The sequence below is a fragment of the Oreochromis niloticus genome, linkage group LG15 (assembly GCF_001858045.2).
Source record: "Oreochromis niloticus isolate F11D_XX linkage group LG15, O_niloticus_UMD_NMBU, whole genome shotgun sequence".
In the NCBI taxonomy this organism is placed as follows: domain Eukaryota; kingdom Metazoa; phylum Chordata; class Actinopteri; order Cichliformes; family Cichlidae; genus Oreochromis; species Oreochromis niloticus.
In genome coordinates, this window is record NC_031980.2 from 6,374,858 (window position 1) to 6,389,602 (window position 14,745).

General features: G+C 41.8%; 1 protein-coding gene across 4 annotated transcripts in view; it reads right to left on the reverse strand.

Annotated features, from left to right (window-relative positions):
- Nucleotides 1-14,745, reverse strand: part of akap7 (A-kinase anchoring protein 7) — a 46,046-nt gene that overhangs the window by 15,367 nt on the left and 15,934 nt on the right. The window contains exon 10 of one of the 4 annotated variants that reach the window (XM_005449660.4): nt 9,654-11,766. The exons of the other annotated variants lie outside the window; for them this stretch is intronic. Coding sequence (XP_005449717.1) covers nt 11,741-11,766 — 26 coding nt within the window. The 3' untranslated portion in view covers nt 9,654-11,740. Of the gene's footprint in view, nt 1-9,653; nt 11,767-14,745 lie in introns of those variants that run through there. 4 annotated transcript variants of the gene reach the window in all.

Here is a 14,745-nt window from a genome sequence, read left to right on the forward strand (position 1 = left end):
CTTTATCAGACTGTTAGAAAAAGAAACGAAACTGGGAACAAATTAACCGCACTGAAAGGACATGAGTGTTGCTCCTGTCCTTTCCATGTCAGGCAGAAAGCTGGTATTAGTAAATTTGAATGTGGCATGGTCGTTGGTGCCAACAACAGCTGCACAACAGTTTCTGAGTATTTCAGAAACTGCTGATCTGCTGGGATTTCCCCACACAACCGTCTCTAGAGTTTACAGAGAATTTTCTGAAAAACAGAAAGGATCCAGTGAGCAGCAGGTTGTCTGGGTGAAAATGGCTTGTTGATGTCAAGAAGTCAGAGGAGAATGGCCAGATTGCTTTGAGCTGAGGCAACAGTGAAGTTGTTTGCACACTGAAGACGATGACTAGTGACCATACAAAGTGAATGACATTCCCTGACTTCAGTGGACTATGGGTGAAAAAACACCGGCAACACAGAGTGAGTGGACCTGAGATAAATTTTTCTGAACTATCAGGTGAGAGATTAAAGCGACTACCAATGAGAGCCCAGGATACTGTCGACTGACGTGTGACTTCGTAGTTGAGGGTCAATACTAGTCAACTGGAGCCTGGAAGGTCTGCAAGCAACCAGCTTCAAACAATGCAAAACAACCTACTTGCATCTGTTTTTAACCGCAAATCAAACAACCACTTCTTACGACCAAGGGAAGACGAGCACACGTAAATGCATAACACATTGAATGTTGAAGCAGATAAGCTACAGAAACAGAAGACCAGACTGGGTGGCACTCCTGTCAATTAACAACAGGAAACTGAGGGTATAATTCACACAGGCTCACCAGAACTGGACAACAGATGATTGGAAATATGTTGCCTGATTTGAGGAGTCTTAATTTCTCCTGTAACATTTAGATAGTGGCGTCAGAATTGGGTGTAAACAACGTGAAAGAACAGATCCATCCCACGTTGTATCAATGGCTGAGGATACTGGTGGCTGTGTAATGGTGTGGGACATCGTTTCTTGTAACATTTTGAGCCGAGCATCATTTAAACACCACAGCATACCTGATTATTGTTGCTGATCAAGTCCAGGATTGGATTTCGATTACATGTGCCCCATGTAATTCATCTTTTTCACAATTCATCCTTACACAGAGCTCCAACATCCCCAGGAAATCCACACGCTCATTAATACTCAACTAAATAACAACCGTAAGAACACATCAAGCTCTCACACAGCATTTTAATGAGTACAACAAAAAATGGCTATTATTCATTAAGTTATAGTCATATAAAGAAATTAATTCAACTGTTTCAACTTTATAAGTTTTACCAGCAGTGACAGCCAACACCACCGTGTGACACCCTGTCTTGTTGGTCAGTGTTTTATTCACACACAGATACACAGCAGGAACACAAGTACGCATGTGTCTTGTTGCGCTCACGAGGGGCAACTGTCACCACATCACAGGGGTAGCATCTGACCTACAGCACAGACACACCCCCCCGTTTGTTGGCTCCCTCTAGCTGCCTCTGTCTTTCCCTCAATATTCCCATTTCTCTTAAAGCCCAATCCCTCCTTTCTCCCTCATTAGTTTTCATTCCCTGCTTCGCTCTTTCCTTTTCTCTATCCTTCTCTCTCCACTCAGAAGTAGGGCACAGTGGCTCGACTGTTTATAGCAATGCAGCTGCAAGCGGGGAAAAGAGCAAAGAGACACATCGGGGAGAAAACAGGGAGAAGGAGGGGAGAGCACACTCAGCCCAGTTTAATATTTCTGCCCTTACGAAAAAAGAAAACACACACACACACACACACACACACACACACACACACACCCCTTCTGCAGACGAGCCATTTAAGCTGGTGTCAAAGTCTGTGTTTATGACCTCATGATCAGCACGATCAAGATCTCATGTAAGGCCTGCACACACAAACATACCCTTAAATGACCATAAATCAGTGGACGATTTTATTACTTTGTATCTCTGTTTAATTATTAATCTAACTGACAGGTCGTAGAAGGCATCATCTACCTTCTACGTAAGCGTAGCCTCACACAGAGACTAGTTTTTCTATTAGTATCTACATTAGATCAAATTCAATTTACCGACTTTCATTTCATTACTGGGACTGAGACAAACAAGTAACAAATCCAATTTTACCTCCCGAAGAGAAAAGAGAAACCCTTATCCTGACTGAAACCTTCCCTTAACTATAGCAAATCTATATGTGGCAGCATGTGTGCATTTAGTTTAAGACAAGAGACGTATTGACTTTTAACACTACTCTTTGACTCTCGCGTTAAATGTTGTGACATGCTCTGACCCTCCACAACAGATTGTGGGTGTGTGTGTGTGTTTTGATAATATAGGAGGAAGAGAGTAATAATTTTAATTCTTGTCCTATGACATGCAGCAGCACCAAAAACTACGCTGCACATTCATGCAAAACCCAAATTAACTAACAATACAGCTGCTGCAGAACAATGAGAGGGAAGGCTGCAATCAAACCACAAACTGCTCCCATAATTATCCTCTGGAGCTCATTTAATTTCATGTAAGCTGATGAAGAGCAGCCTCTTTTTGTCGCTGTCACTTAGTGGAAAATTTGTCCCCTGACTTTAACTATTTATTCATTTGAATTTTCCTTTAACCAACCGAAGATATTGTGCAACGACCCCGTGCATTAGATAACAGTGGTGCTCGAAAAACAAAAAAACCATCTTCCAGAAGACACATTAACTGGCTAATCCATGCCACATGACGATCAAACGAATGTCGAATGATAACCCAAGAGCCATTTATAAGTTATTTTAGAGCCGCCCCTCCCTCCACTCGAAAAGCGTTTTGCTTATTGTTCCCCTCAGTCGGATATTTGACCTTCACTGCGCAGCGTGACTTGCAGAGCTTGACTGTGAGATGAGCGTTTTCGTATTTGTCTGCTAAAAGGTTGAAACTTTCTTTGTGCCCAACTTGAATCTGAGTTTTACGACGTGCACATATGACAATGACATTGTGGCAAAGCAACAAATCCCTGCCAATTATGCCCAAAATTGTAGCTCAGCCAGCTGACACACTGACCGCAGACCGAGAGTTTCAGTGAAACAGCAGGCACCGAGTTTAAAACAATAAAATAAAAACCTTAGGGTAATGCAATATTTTAGAACACCTGTGAAGGGGGATGAGTAGATCAAACTTCAAGGAGCATTATTGAAAAAGTGCGTCAGTGTGACGGGATGTTTAGCTTACAGTCCATTATGTTAAAGCAAAGCAGTAAAAGTTAATAAAAGAACATACTCAGAGGTATTATCATTTATATGATTAAATAAGAAATATAAAGTTATAGGCAAGCACAAAAGCAAAAAGCTCCTTTGTTTATTTATTTAATAACTTTATTTTTATGAAAGACCACTGCTATGTTATATAATAGAGGTGGAGTAGTAAATAGTAATCACAGTTTAGCCCCGTTTTGTTTGGCTCGTGTGCAAAATAATGCACATGCACGAGAAATTAAGAACCTGCTTATCAGAAGCAGCACCACCGAAAACAAACAAACAAACAAACAAACAATAAAAAACACTAATGCAAAGCCACAGAGCAGCTTTCTACAGACACGTTTTGCACTCCCTATTCACAAAGTGTTTCATCTGAAGCTGTCACTGCTTTGTGGCTCTGCTCGGCCACTGATTAATTACACACTGATGACACAGAATTACACAGCTGAAATAGGACCACTCGTCTACAAACGCTCAAACATACACAACACTAATCTGCACACAAATGCTGTGACATGGTGCTGCTCTCTCACAGACACTCCTTGTCCATGTGTAGGTCACACACTAACATGTATGTAGCTGTGCGCACACACTCAGCTGACACAAAGCACTGTGCACACACACACATATACGATGTGCAGTATCTTCCTACACTGCACGCATGCAGTCTTTTCCAAAAAAGCAGCACCGCTGAGTATCAGTCCAATTGGTTTCTCCAACAACACACACCCACGCATGGAGACAGGAGCAGGAGCCACTTACTGATTTTCTCCTCGGCTTGGGAGAAAGGGAAGCAGCACAGTTGACCCATGGCGCCTCCTTCCCTCTCCTCCTGTTCCCCTCGCCCTGCTGTTACCCCTCTTTTTTCTCAGCCCCTTGTTCTAAGCCTGATGGATGGAGGGAGAGCCCCGCTTCTCCTCCCGTCTTGCCCTCTGTGTCACTTGTTCTCCTCCCCTCTCAAAGGGCAGACAAACCCAGTGAGGATGAAAGCAACCAAACAAGAAAACCCCCCAAAAAACCCTCCCTCTCTGTCCGTGCAGCCCGAAGAAGACAGAGAAAGACAGCAGACGCTGGAAAAAAATGAACGAGTGATTCCTTGCTCTTGCTCTACTTTGCACTAACACAGGGAGGAGGGGTGTGTATCAGAGAGAGGGAGAGAGAGAGGGAAAGAGGGAGGAGAGAGAAAGAGAAGAGAATGGGAGAGCTGGACGGTGCATGTGTAGGAGACAAAAAGACAGAACAAATAAAGAGTGATTTTGGTTTGAAGTGAGCAAAGCAGGGGAGGGGCGTGCATGAGCAAGATAAAGAGTGCATGTGTGTGCAACTAGATGAGGACAGAGGAGGAGGGCTGCACGTACGAGCAGGCTTCAGTGAGAGGACATTGGAGAAACACACTGAGCAAGCCTTCGGATGTGGAAAAGGGAGCAGTGCGAGTGAGGAGACGGCGGACATCGCTCTGTGTTTGTGTGTGTGGAGGGGTCGGGTGCCTATAAGCTCCGCCTCCTCTCGTCACTGTAGCTTGAATAATGATTGTTGAACAGCCGGCAGCTGCAGCCTGCTACTGGGTTTATCTGTGTCATTTATGAGGTCTGGAATGGCATTAGGAGGTGGTGAAATAAAGAGGATAACATACATTACAGATAAAAAAAAAAAGAAGTAAAAATTCTGGACTCAAGTGTGGATTATGACTAAAACAATAGTCAGGGCTAAACACCGACATCCCAAGATGAGGGTCAAGGAAAGGCACATAAGGAGATTATCATCAGCTTCCTATATATATCCACTCTATTATTGTGAAGGTTGCAGTCATTCAGATGTAATGAATAGTAATTCAGTGTGGCATTTACATCCTATCCCAATCTCAATGAGCCTGACTGGGGGTTCTCAGCTGGTTCAGATTTTTTTTTTAATGTTAATGTCTTCTTTTTAACATCTTTACAGCAAGTTAGTTGGCAATAAGTGATTTTCAAATGCTAAACAAAAAATGGTTTGGAAAAAGGTTGTCATGGTTTCTCAGTTTTTGCAGGTAAATATTTGCTTTATTTTGATTGTTGTCTGGCGTCAGTTGTCTTAATTTTTTTGTTATTATTTCTAAAATCAGGTAAATAGGCTCTAGACAACATAGACTACTCCTTATTATTAGAGATGCAATCGATCATTATCCAACCTGGATATAAAATTAATTGGAAATAAGCATGTCAATTACTGGAAATACAGTTAGCAGATAGGGCTGGGCCATACTGGCAGGCATGTCTGACAGCGAGAGCAGTGTTAGCTTTCCATAATGAGTTAGCACCTAAAAACTAAAAGAAAATCCAACAAAGCACAGTTCTTTGTAAATTATGCAAGAAAACCGATCCTGCTAACAGTGGACAACAAACGTTTCACCATTTGAGGTAAAAGCACATCACCGAGTACAGCCAGACTGAATCCACATGAGGAAGACTAGGGCTAGACCCAAGTCACAAAATATTTTCCAATTTTATATTTTATTACACAATACTGTGTAGCTCCTGAAGAGTTACAAGAATAATCTACATTTCTGTTAAACTGGTGTGTCAGGCAGTCAAAATTTCAAAGGAAACCACTTCTTAGGCTACTTTTGTGCTCACATGTAGGGCTTGGTATTGTCACTGATTTCTAGAATTGATTCGATTCCGATTCACAAGGTCCCGATTCGATTCAATTCAATTCGATTTGAATCTGGTAAATTTTGCCTAAGACAGTCAGAAATATTATAATTCTGATCATTTATCAGTACTGACACTTGTGAGACTTCATTAGAGGTGTAGGCATCACAGCAGATGCCTTCGTATCAAAGTAACTGAGGATAAAACACAGAAAAACATGAAGGAGATTTTCCTGGCCTGGCTTTTTATAGCAGATAACCTTAAAAATACTCTGCAGTAGAACAAAAACAGAAGAAAACATGACTCAGCATATGAACATTACCTGATGCTGCTGAAGTGAAGCAGAGCAAAGTTACCACTGCTAAGCATTTTGCAATTTGTCATAATTTTAAAAAGTTTACATTTCTTCAGTATTGAACAGCAGAAATTCAAACTTTAACTTACGTAGTGTTTCATCATTGACAGTAACTCATTAACTCAGTGGTTCCCAAACTTTTTTTGCCAGGCCCCCCTTTTTTACATGAAAAATGTTCGCCCCCCCCCCCCGCACAAACACATCCTCCAAACACACACACCCATATTTTCTTTACAAACTCCATTGCGGTTTATTTCACACCTCAAACATTTAGTAAACAATTAAGCAAATACAAGTAAACGGCAATAAATTACAGGTAGTAATAAAATACACTACTAACTCTTTTAGGCTGCGTCCACACCTACACGGGTATTTTTGAAAACTCAGCTGTTTCTATGCGTTTGGGCTTTTCGTCCACACGTAAACGGTGTTGCGATTCACCGAAAACGGAGATTTTTTAAAACTCCTTTTTTGCGTTTACGTGTGGACGAGGAATACAGAGTTCGTCACGCAACGTCAAAGGTATGTGCCTCTTTTCACGTCACGCTGTGCGCCACGTTATTGTTTACATGAGATGAATTGCAGAATGGCAGATAGAGACAAAATACTGTTAATCTGACTATCTTCAGGTTTTACACGCTTACATGCACACACGCAGTTACTGTCCCTGCATTTAGAAAGGCAGAGGCGTCACGGTGTAATTATTTTACGTGTAGTTGTTTTTTTTCCTGTGTAATAATATTCGACATTGCTATCAATACATTTTTCAAAAAATGCCTCTCTGTGCAAAATGGGTTTAAACACATAAACAGCTGTGGGATCCTGTTTGTCCGTGATTTGAACCGGGGGAACAAATTACGGCAGGATCAGCCTGATATTATTTGTATCCCGCTGTAACTTTACTGCATAAAGAGCTAACATGTCCAAAATGTCAGGAGTAGTTAGTTATTACAAGAAGTGTTTGTGAACTAAAAATCAAGAATGTGGGATCCTGTTTGTCCGTGATTTGGAGAGCCCAGCGCTGCTCCCGACGCAGGGAAACTAATTTTGCAGGGGAGACCTACCTTGGCACTTGTGCAGGTGAAGCCAAAGGGAAGATATGCTTCACCATATTTTCCTGTCTTTGGCTTGGAAGGAAGTTGGTTTGGAAACACATTTGGCGATGCTTCATCTCCTGCTTTGCGTTTGTGTGGGAGCCCCGTCAAAAACTTGTCCACAGTGTCCAAGCGCTCTTTTTTTTTTCTTTTCATACCGCGCCCCCCCTGCAATGGCTCTGCGCCCCCCTAGGGGGCGGGCCCCACACTTTGGGAACCTCTGCATTAACTGAAGAAGATGTACTATTACGTGTACTATTGATATTTCTTTTTCTATTTCTTTCATATGCCAGCATTTTCGTGCTGTTATGGTTAAAACTTTTGGCCTTTCAGACACTTATGAATATTTATATTCTTTATAAATTGCAAAAACATCATTTTTTACATTACTATGTATATATTTCCTGTTTCTCCTGTACTGAAAAATGTACTGAACTGAAGTGCATAGAGATTTATGTGCCGTGACATCTGTTACGAATGATAAGTGATAAGTCTCGTCTGTGAATTGATTGGTTTCTTGTGCTTATCTTTAACGAGTACATCTCTTGGTCTTGGCTTAATCCAGCTCTATGATGTCAGCAGGTTTTTCAATATTTATAAAAAGAAAGTGGCTCGACAGTGATGATGTAATGTTCATTTTGGTGCCTAAAAATGGAAATGTTCCTGCTCCTCTCTCAGGTAAGCGTGCGGTCCTACATTCAAAGGCACTGACCTCAAAGAAGGATCGCAGATGGAGCTCGGTGTAACAGGCATTGCAACTATTCCAGCAAAGGAAAGAAAATGTTTTGCTTCATCCATCTGTGAAAATGGATTATGATAATGGCCAACAGAGTCCAAACAGACCATCAGATTGTGCCTGTTTTAATGAAGTTGTTCTCAGGGCGCAAAACACAAAATATGGACGCGCATGATCCCTGTAACACTTTCTCTGTGGAAACTCACACCTAAATCAAAACGGTGGGCTGCTGAAGAAATTGCATCCACGTATGTATATCCCACTTTCTTGCTCTACATGCCAACATGCAATCTGCAAAAAGTAGAGAAGCAAGGATCAATTTTACATGAGGATGGTGATGAGAACTGGGCCTCCAGGTACAAGGCAGAGACCAAACAGCTGTAATCAAGGTAAGATTACAACCAGGAGCATGAGTATCACGCTGCATGATCTGTGCTGTGTGCCAGTACGTGTGTTATGTACCTTTTAAGCCTTGCCAACACAATCCTTGCTCACCACCAGCTGCACCTGCCAGATTTTCCTCTCTACAACTTCACCCTATACTCCAAAATTAAATTAAAGTTAAAGAGTTGATTCAGCGTACACTGCAGACCCAGAAACCACGCAGAGGTGCATAAGGAGTCTTTTTTCAGGGGTAATTCAGACAAATTTAAATAATGTGAGGGAGGAGCTTCGTTCTCCCTAAACTTAAGGTCTCAGCTGGATGGGTCAGACAGCAATAGCCCCCCCACCGCATGTTTTCAAGTTTCAATACCACTCTGTGGTTAGTTAGTAAGTGTTTGAAATCACGTGTGCATGGTTCCATGGAAACTACAGGTGACCATGAAAATCTATAAGCATTTTTCTCCAGCGACCGGAGGCTGCCAGGGCCTCACCAACTGCTCTGTCGGTCTGCAGGCTGTGGCTTCCATATTCAAAGAATTTTTGATTTTGTTTTTCAGTCTTATGTCAATGTAACTTACATCAATATGAAAAAACAAAAACAAAAGCAAAGTGAAATTACAGGCAAACAAATGTTAAGCTAAAATTTCTAGCCGTCTTGTTGGAAGCACTTTGCTGCTACGCAGACGACTGTGTGAAACGAGGATTCAGGAAGGAGGGTGATTACACACACGACTTATAAAAACATAAGGGTGCGTTCAAGTGTCCTCAACAACTCCCTTCAGAAGCTCTGCGGATTGGCCCTCGAGTAATAAATTACTCTCCACCAGTTCCAGGGACGCGTTTTTCTGCTGCAAGTGTGCATGTGGGTCTACTTAAAAGCACACCTCTACCCTCCAGCATTAATGTTGGATTACAAACAAGGGCTAAGGGTAAGGGGAGATGTGTTAAAGGAAACACACACGCACACATATATATATCTATAAACCATGTGCATTGTAGAGCTTTATAAGCTGAGCTCAGCTGCGTCAGTAGACAGTGGAGCCCTTTCTCTAACGGAAGACTTCAGCTCACAGCTGCCACGTTTCACACAATCACACACACAAACACACTCACAGCTGTGAGGAGGTGTTCTCATTGATTTGCCTTGATTTCTATTGAGTATCAGTTACACCATAACAATACAGTATGTGTACACGCAACGCTTGCTATTGATTTTGGGCTTTTTAATGTCAGGTGTTCAGGGTTAGATACAGGGTCAGTTATACAAACAAAACGCGATGTGAGGATGTTTTATCCCAGAAGAACACATTTATTCTCCACATGTTAAACCATAAAAACCGTTGGGGAAAAATTAACACAGCAGTAATCTGCAGCATCTTAAGTACTCTTCCATTTAAGCCTCACAGTGCACACACAGCGATAGCTAAAAAAAAGAAAAGAAAAGAAAAGGACACAGTGTGGACTTTGTTTAGCTGATCTGAACTCATGGTGCCTCAGCACTTTGTCACAAGACAGGTTGTGCACACAAAGCAAACAAGACAACTGCATACTTTAGATAACCGAGCTCTATTGAGAGCCTGTTGTTATCAATGCTATCTGATTATCTATACACGTGCCCACAACACAGTTATGTAAGACTGTGTAACACACCTGGCATTTCAATAAAATCCACCAATACTTATGTATGTAGCATTACTATAAATATTTGGTCACATAATTTGGCATTTCAAATACGGAGTAAATCAAACCAAGGCCTCTCCATCTATGCTTCATCTATTCACTATGAACAAACTGAAAGTTATCTTATTGCTGCTAAGGTAAACTAAAGCTACAGGACGGCAAATTATAAATCATCTTTGATAATGTTGCCTGCAAAGAAGATGAGATCTATTCAGCACAGAGGTGCAGATTTACAGATTACTGCTCTCCTGTGGCGGTCGCCACGAGGTAGGATTTTTACCATAAAAACTCAAAGTACTTATCAACCTAAAAAGGAAAAAAGATTACTCATCTGCATTGCACATTTCAGCCAAGACTGAACACAAAACCAAATGGGCTTTTTAGTGGATAATGTGGTCTTTCCACAGTACCGACAGATGAGGTTTTTCTAATTGTCTGTTTTATTTAGACAGAAAACACCACATAAATTCACTTTACTTTGACTGCTATAATGTAGCCTGTTTGCTCGTCTAAAGTAGCACATCCCTCTCCCACACACGGGCCTTGTTATGATGTTCAATTTTTTTTTTGTGTTGAATCAATTTGGCGAAACTAATGTAAAGTAGCATTTTTCACGTGCTCGCTCCATCAGCGTTCACTCACACTCCAATAAACAAGCTGTCCATTGAGGTGGGATCTGTATTTACTCATTCACAGACCGGTGGAGCTTCTTTCACTCAATCACACAATACTACTATATAAAACCCTCAGGCTGTTTGCAAATGTCATTTTGGTAATCCCCCCGCCCAAAGTAACATGTAGTAACATGGATATGCATCAGAAAGACACAAATTATGGTAATAACGTCTAGGAAAGTAACAAAATTCTCTTTTTTATTTTAATCTTGAATATTTCACAAGTACACATGCAGATGGAGAGATCAGCAACCTGGTGTTGTTGGATTGAATCAAACATCATGTCCAAGAGGTGTTCTATTGCATTTAGGTCAGGTGAGCAATCAGTGGTATCAATTCCTTCATCCTCCAGGAACTACCTGCATATTCTTGCCAAATAAAGCCGGACATTGTAGAGTCTGACAGAAGGCCCAAGGATTTCATCCTGACACCTAATGGCAGTCAAGGTGCCGTTGCCTAGGCTGTGGAGGTCTGTGCGTCCCTCCATGGATATGCTTCACCAGACCATCACTGACCCACCACCAAACCAGTCATGCTGAACGATGTTACAGTCTCCAGACCCTTTCGCGTCTGTCACATGTGCTCAGCGTGAACCTCCTCTCATCTGTGAAAAGCACAGGGCTTCAGTAGCCGACCTGCCAGTTCTGGTATTCTATGGCAAACGGGCTCTACAGAGCCAGGCAGTGAGCATGGGGCCCACTGTCCTGCTGGAGATCATTTTGTAGTTCTAGCAGTGCTCATCTCGTTCCTCCTTGCACAAAGGAGCAGATACTGGTCCTGTTGATGGGTTAAGAACTTTTCACAACCTTGTCCAGTTCTCCTCGACTAACTGCCTGTGTTCTGGCACCTCTCCATGCTCTTGAGACTCCATGCTTCTGGAGTAATGATGTGTCATCCTGGAGGAGATACCTGTACAGCCTCTGCAGGGTCCCGGGATCACCTCATGCTACCAGTAGTGACACTGACCCTAGCCAAATGCAAAACAGGTGAAAAACAGTCAGAAAAGATGAGAAAGGAAAAAAATTATCAGTGGCCTCCACCTGTAAAACCATTCCTGTTCCTGTTCCTCCAACTTGATTAAGTAGATTTGTATCCGAGACGTTTAATCGACTTGATGCTAAACTCTGATTAAAAAGCATTCTTTTAAGTTGTTTTGAGAGCCACTACCCAGTTGTCCATCTTTTGCCAGTCCTGCTCTTGTCACTGCAGTGTCTCCTTAGCTCGACCGAGCCTCCTCCACCTCGCCTTTTAAATCAAGCTTCCATTCCGTTGTCTGTTTAATGTCACCTTCACTCACACCTTCAATTTTCTCTCGCCATCTGTCTGGCCAACCTATCTGCCCTTTCCATCCGCACAATCTATTTAATTCTACTGATTGTGCAAGCCCGTTCCTCTCTCCTCCGCCTTTCCATTCTCTTCCCACACTCATTTATCGTTCTCGATTAATCTCACTTATTTCTTGCTCTCTCCTTTTCAATCTCTTTCTGCTGTGCTTCCATCCTCCCATCTATTCAGCTGGATTATTTGCTCCTTTCTCCTTCTCTATTCTCATCTCCTTTATCTTGCTCCAACACACCTGCTATCCTCTTAGCGTTCACTACTGCAAATTGTCAGGTGCTTATTGTTTGCTGCGATCACTACAGATTCAGATGTCGACCTTAGATAACATACCTGTGTGCCGCGCATAAGCTTTACCATTCTTTCCTAACATCTGAAAAATTCCTGGCAGGGCCTGCTTGATGCTGGAGCCTTGTTCTCTGGTATAATGTGTAATTCCAGGATCATACTACATGATATTTTTTTCTTTCAAGATGTCAGATACAGCAGTGAGAGTCAAGAAACTGCTACTTGGCCATGAGACAAGACTAGACCCTAATCATTCATATGACAGCTTGGCATTTTCATAATGTGCATGAAGGACAAAGGTGATTGTGAAGGGGGTGTTAATCATGGCAGCACTGTCAACGTCCTTGCTCTTCCTCGTCAACATATTCTCATGGTGTTCGTCGGGACTATGACACTCTGCAGAATTTGTCAGACTAGATGAGAAAATGATGTTGCTCCCAGATGATGGACAGTTGTCTTATAGTTTACTTTTAGTAGTAACACAGCATGCAATAAAACAAGCATCTGTTTTACTGTTCTGCGATCATTGGACTAATATTGTGTAATCTGACTGTGTACAACACCTGATTTAAATCGGGCTGAACTCCCCCTTCAAGGTCACCCTCAGTAGTATCTATGGTTCAGCTTCAGCATTGCTGCTATTTTTAGGCAGTTCTGTGGGAATCTCGTTCGCTGCCTTTAAACTTCCTCTTTGATTAATAGTCGTTCTTCTCCAGTGTGTCAAACTGGTGATCCTTGAACTGGATTTTTATTTCAGGGGAACTTGAAGAGAGGTCAATCTGGCGAGTCGATGGTATTCTTCTAGGTTCTCACTGCAAGGTTTACATGCTTCAAGACATTTTCATCCTGGGGAACAAACTCACAGTGCACAACTTAAATTGTGGTACAACCTGGTGTCACTGGATTGACTGCGATTGAACTGTGGACTTTAACTGAAACATGCTGGGTCAAAGCCAGACACCCACTTTACCACACAAAAATCTGGTCAGCTTGAAGGAGAAGTTTCACACCAATAGTTCGTTTACTCTGGTCCGAATCAGTTGATAAGTTTGGAAACTTGTAGCTTTTTCCCGTGACTTGGTTTCTTTCACAGAGAAAAATCCAAGTGACCTCCATGTGAACCTAAATGCGTCACTACAAACAATGTGTGAATGTTCAATCGGCTTATTGGCCAGATGTGTCTGAGGCGGGAGCAACAAAAATAAAAAGAGGAAGAAGATGCTAAGTTCTGTACTATTGAAGAAGTATACTGTATATACTTAAATTATAGTGTACTATAGTCCCTTGCCACAGCACAGAATACAAAGGACACACGGCTGAGGAAAGTTTTTCTTAGCTCAGTCTTGCAACAAACACCTGGTAGCTGTTTTGGATTAAGGTTGGATCGCCTTTATACCATAAACAAACTGCTCTGGAGTTGATTGGAATACGTGGTCTTGGTGCTGTTCTTTTGGTCAGCACCCGAGTGTTCACATCTGCTCAAATAAACCAGAGCTCAATTTGAAAGGGACTAAAAACTGCAGGTGTGAAAGGATCCTAAAGTGTACTCTAGAAATGTTCATGCAAGTAGTTATAAAAAGATTTCCAGGTAGCGATTTAAAAGTGGCTCTGAAAGCAGTGAAAGGTGCACAAGAAGAAAAAAACTTGAAGGAGAAACTGGCCAAGACATTTATGATTACATTTTTATTTTTGTACAATTATGTTTTCCTCCCTTGTAAGCACATCCAGAGTTACTTAAGTATAAATTATGCTGGTCACACTAAAACTGGCAATACCTCTGTTTTATGAGATGGCGCTTTATAGCACTAAATCGAAGGCCTTACACAGATGCTCCAGTATAACAGACACTCATGTCTTCCCTTCTTACAAGGAATTACAGAGGAGGAGGAGTGTACAGGAAGAGAGGTAGTCTATATTAAATTAAATCAATTATTAGAAACAGAGCCAGGCGGATGTGCCAATATTACCACACGGGAAGCCTTAAGCATTAACAGTGAGAGCCTTTAGTATAATTAAGGCTCGTTTGTTTTTACTGTTTTATTTCCCTAGCGCACCCATAATTGTTGTGCTTCCAGCCGAAAGAGGACACTGATCACTGCTTTTAAAGCAGTAGCAACAGCCATATATATATATATAAACGCGTCTTATAACAAAAGATGAGAAAGAAGGGGAGAAAATCTAAATTATCTGCTGAGTGCCAACAAACAATGAACCATTACCGAAGTAATTCAAAATTTTTACAAGCATTTTTCCATGGTCCCTGCACTCGAATGTCTGGCATGTGTCTTTCAACAAACGCAAGGCAGATAAGATTCAGCGG